We start from the raw sequence: 1177 nt of genomic DNA, 5'->3' as shown, positions 1-1177 counted from the left end.
TTATAAGCAGGCGGTGTAGTAATATGGACACTACAATGATCACATGTCTCTCGTGGAGTCAGTAAATCCAGGCCGCGCGACAGATGACAACCCTACTGAGCTTTGCTTTCCAAGAGCCACAGGGGTTATTAGTAATCCGGAGCCCAACAGTAAGTTGTTGATCTAATGCAGCCACTTGCTCTCATTTTATCAGCGTATCAGAATAAAACCTATTCAGCTTTTGATTAGAAACGACCTGTAATCGGTCAGCATATTAGGGGTGTAGATGGGCATCAAAACAGGTAGGATTATTTTGCCTCTTGTGTAGTTTCGCATCAAAAATTCATCTGGCTTAATTTAGTCCCATAGAATTTCGAACAACATTGCTTCGTTGATGAGTGTTGTATCCGTTCAACTGCTGGGTTAGAGTCACAAGAGAAGAAGACGACCAGAGGGAACTGTGTATTAACGCAATTACAAATTTCCAAATATATATATATATATATGTGTAAAATTGAAATGCAATAAAATAAGGTTGCTGAATATCCACATTCAGCTGCCTGAGAAAAGCAGAAAAGAGAGATTCAGTTGCGATCCAGATGAGTTTCCCGAAAGAACCAAATAAACTTGCAGATGAGTGCATATTCGCTAATTGTATATACATAAATAATTTCTCACAGTATTTGATGGTCGATCCGCTGTCAACCAACCAATGTGTCTCCCACACACCCACACCGGTTTTCGGGCGGTTGTTCCTTTGTCTCGGTTGATCATAGATGGCCGTGTGTGCGCCGAATTTTCTTTTCTTCTACCACATCAGCCAAATCAATATGAGACATATCTCCATATTTATGGAACCAGGATTCGAAAGTTAAACCAGAATCAGCATCATAATGGAACTCACTGATACGCTGCGTCAGAGACTCCGGTGAAGGAACGTTGTCTGGTTCTGCTGATATTGCGATTGCCTGCTTTGAAAAATTTTGCGACAATGTCTCAATCAACTTTGCTTGATATTTTTCAAATTGTGCTTGCGAGTTTGAAAACTGCGCCTGTTGCTGTTGCAGTAGGGCTTGCATTTGTTCGAAACTGACTGCCATGATTGAGTTTCGAAATGAAGATAACCCGTTGCCACTGGTCTATCTCTTCACCTGCCCTGACCACTGTTATGTAGTCACAAGACAAGAAGACGACCTGA

At 41.5% G+C, this 1177-nt stretch overlaps 1 protein-coding gene across 1 annotated transcript in view; it reads right to left on the bottom strand.

Moving 5' to 3' along the window:
* The window catches only part of T265_12134 (hypothetical protein), a gene marked incomplete at both ends in the record, with an annotated part of 8137 nt that extends 7079 nt beyond the window's left edge, over window positions 1–1058 (bottom strand). The window contains one exon of the mRNA XM_009179150.1: window positions 884–1058. Coding sequence (XP_009177414.1) covers window positions 884–1058 — 175 coding nt within the window. The remainder of the gene's footprint in view (window positions 1–883) is intronic.
* Between the last annotated feature and the right edge of the window lie 119 nt (window positions 1059–1177).

Source organism: Opisthorchis viverrini, assembly GCF_000715545.1.
Source record: "Opisthorchis viverrini unplaced genomic scaffold opera_v5_1007, whole genome shotgun sequence".
Classification (NCBI taxonomy): domain Eukaryota; kingdom Metazoa; phylum Platyhelminthes; class Trematoda; order Opisthorchiida; family Opisthorchiidae; genus Opisthorchis; species Opisthorchis viverrini.
The sequence above is the reverse complement of the archived record's forward strand: the minus strand, read 5'-3'. Positions and strand labels throughout refer to the sequence as shown.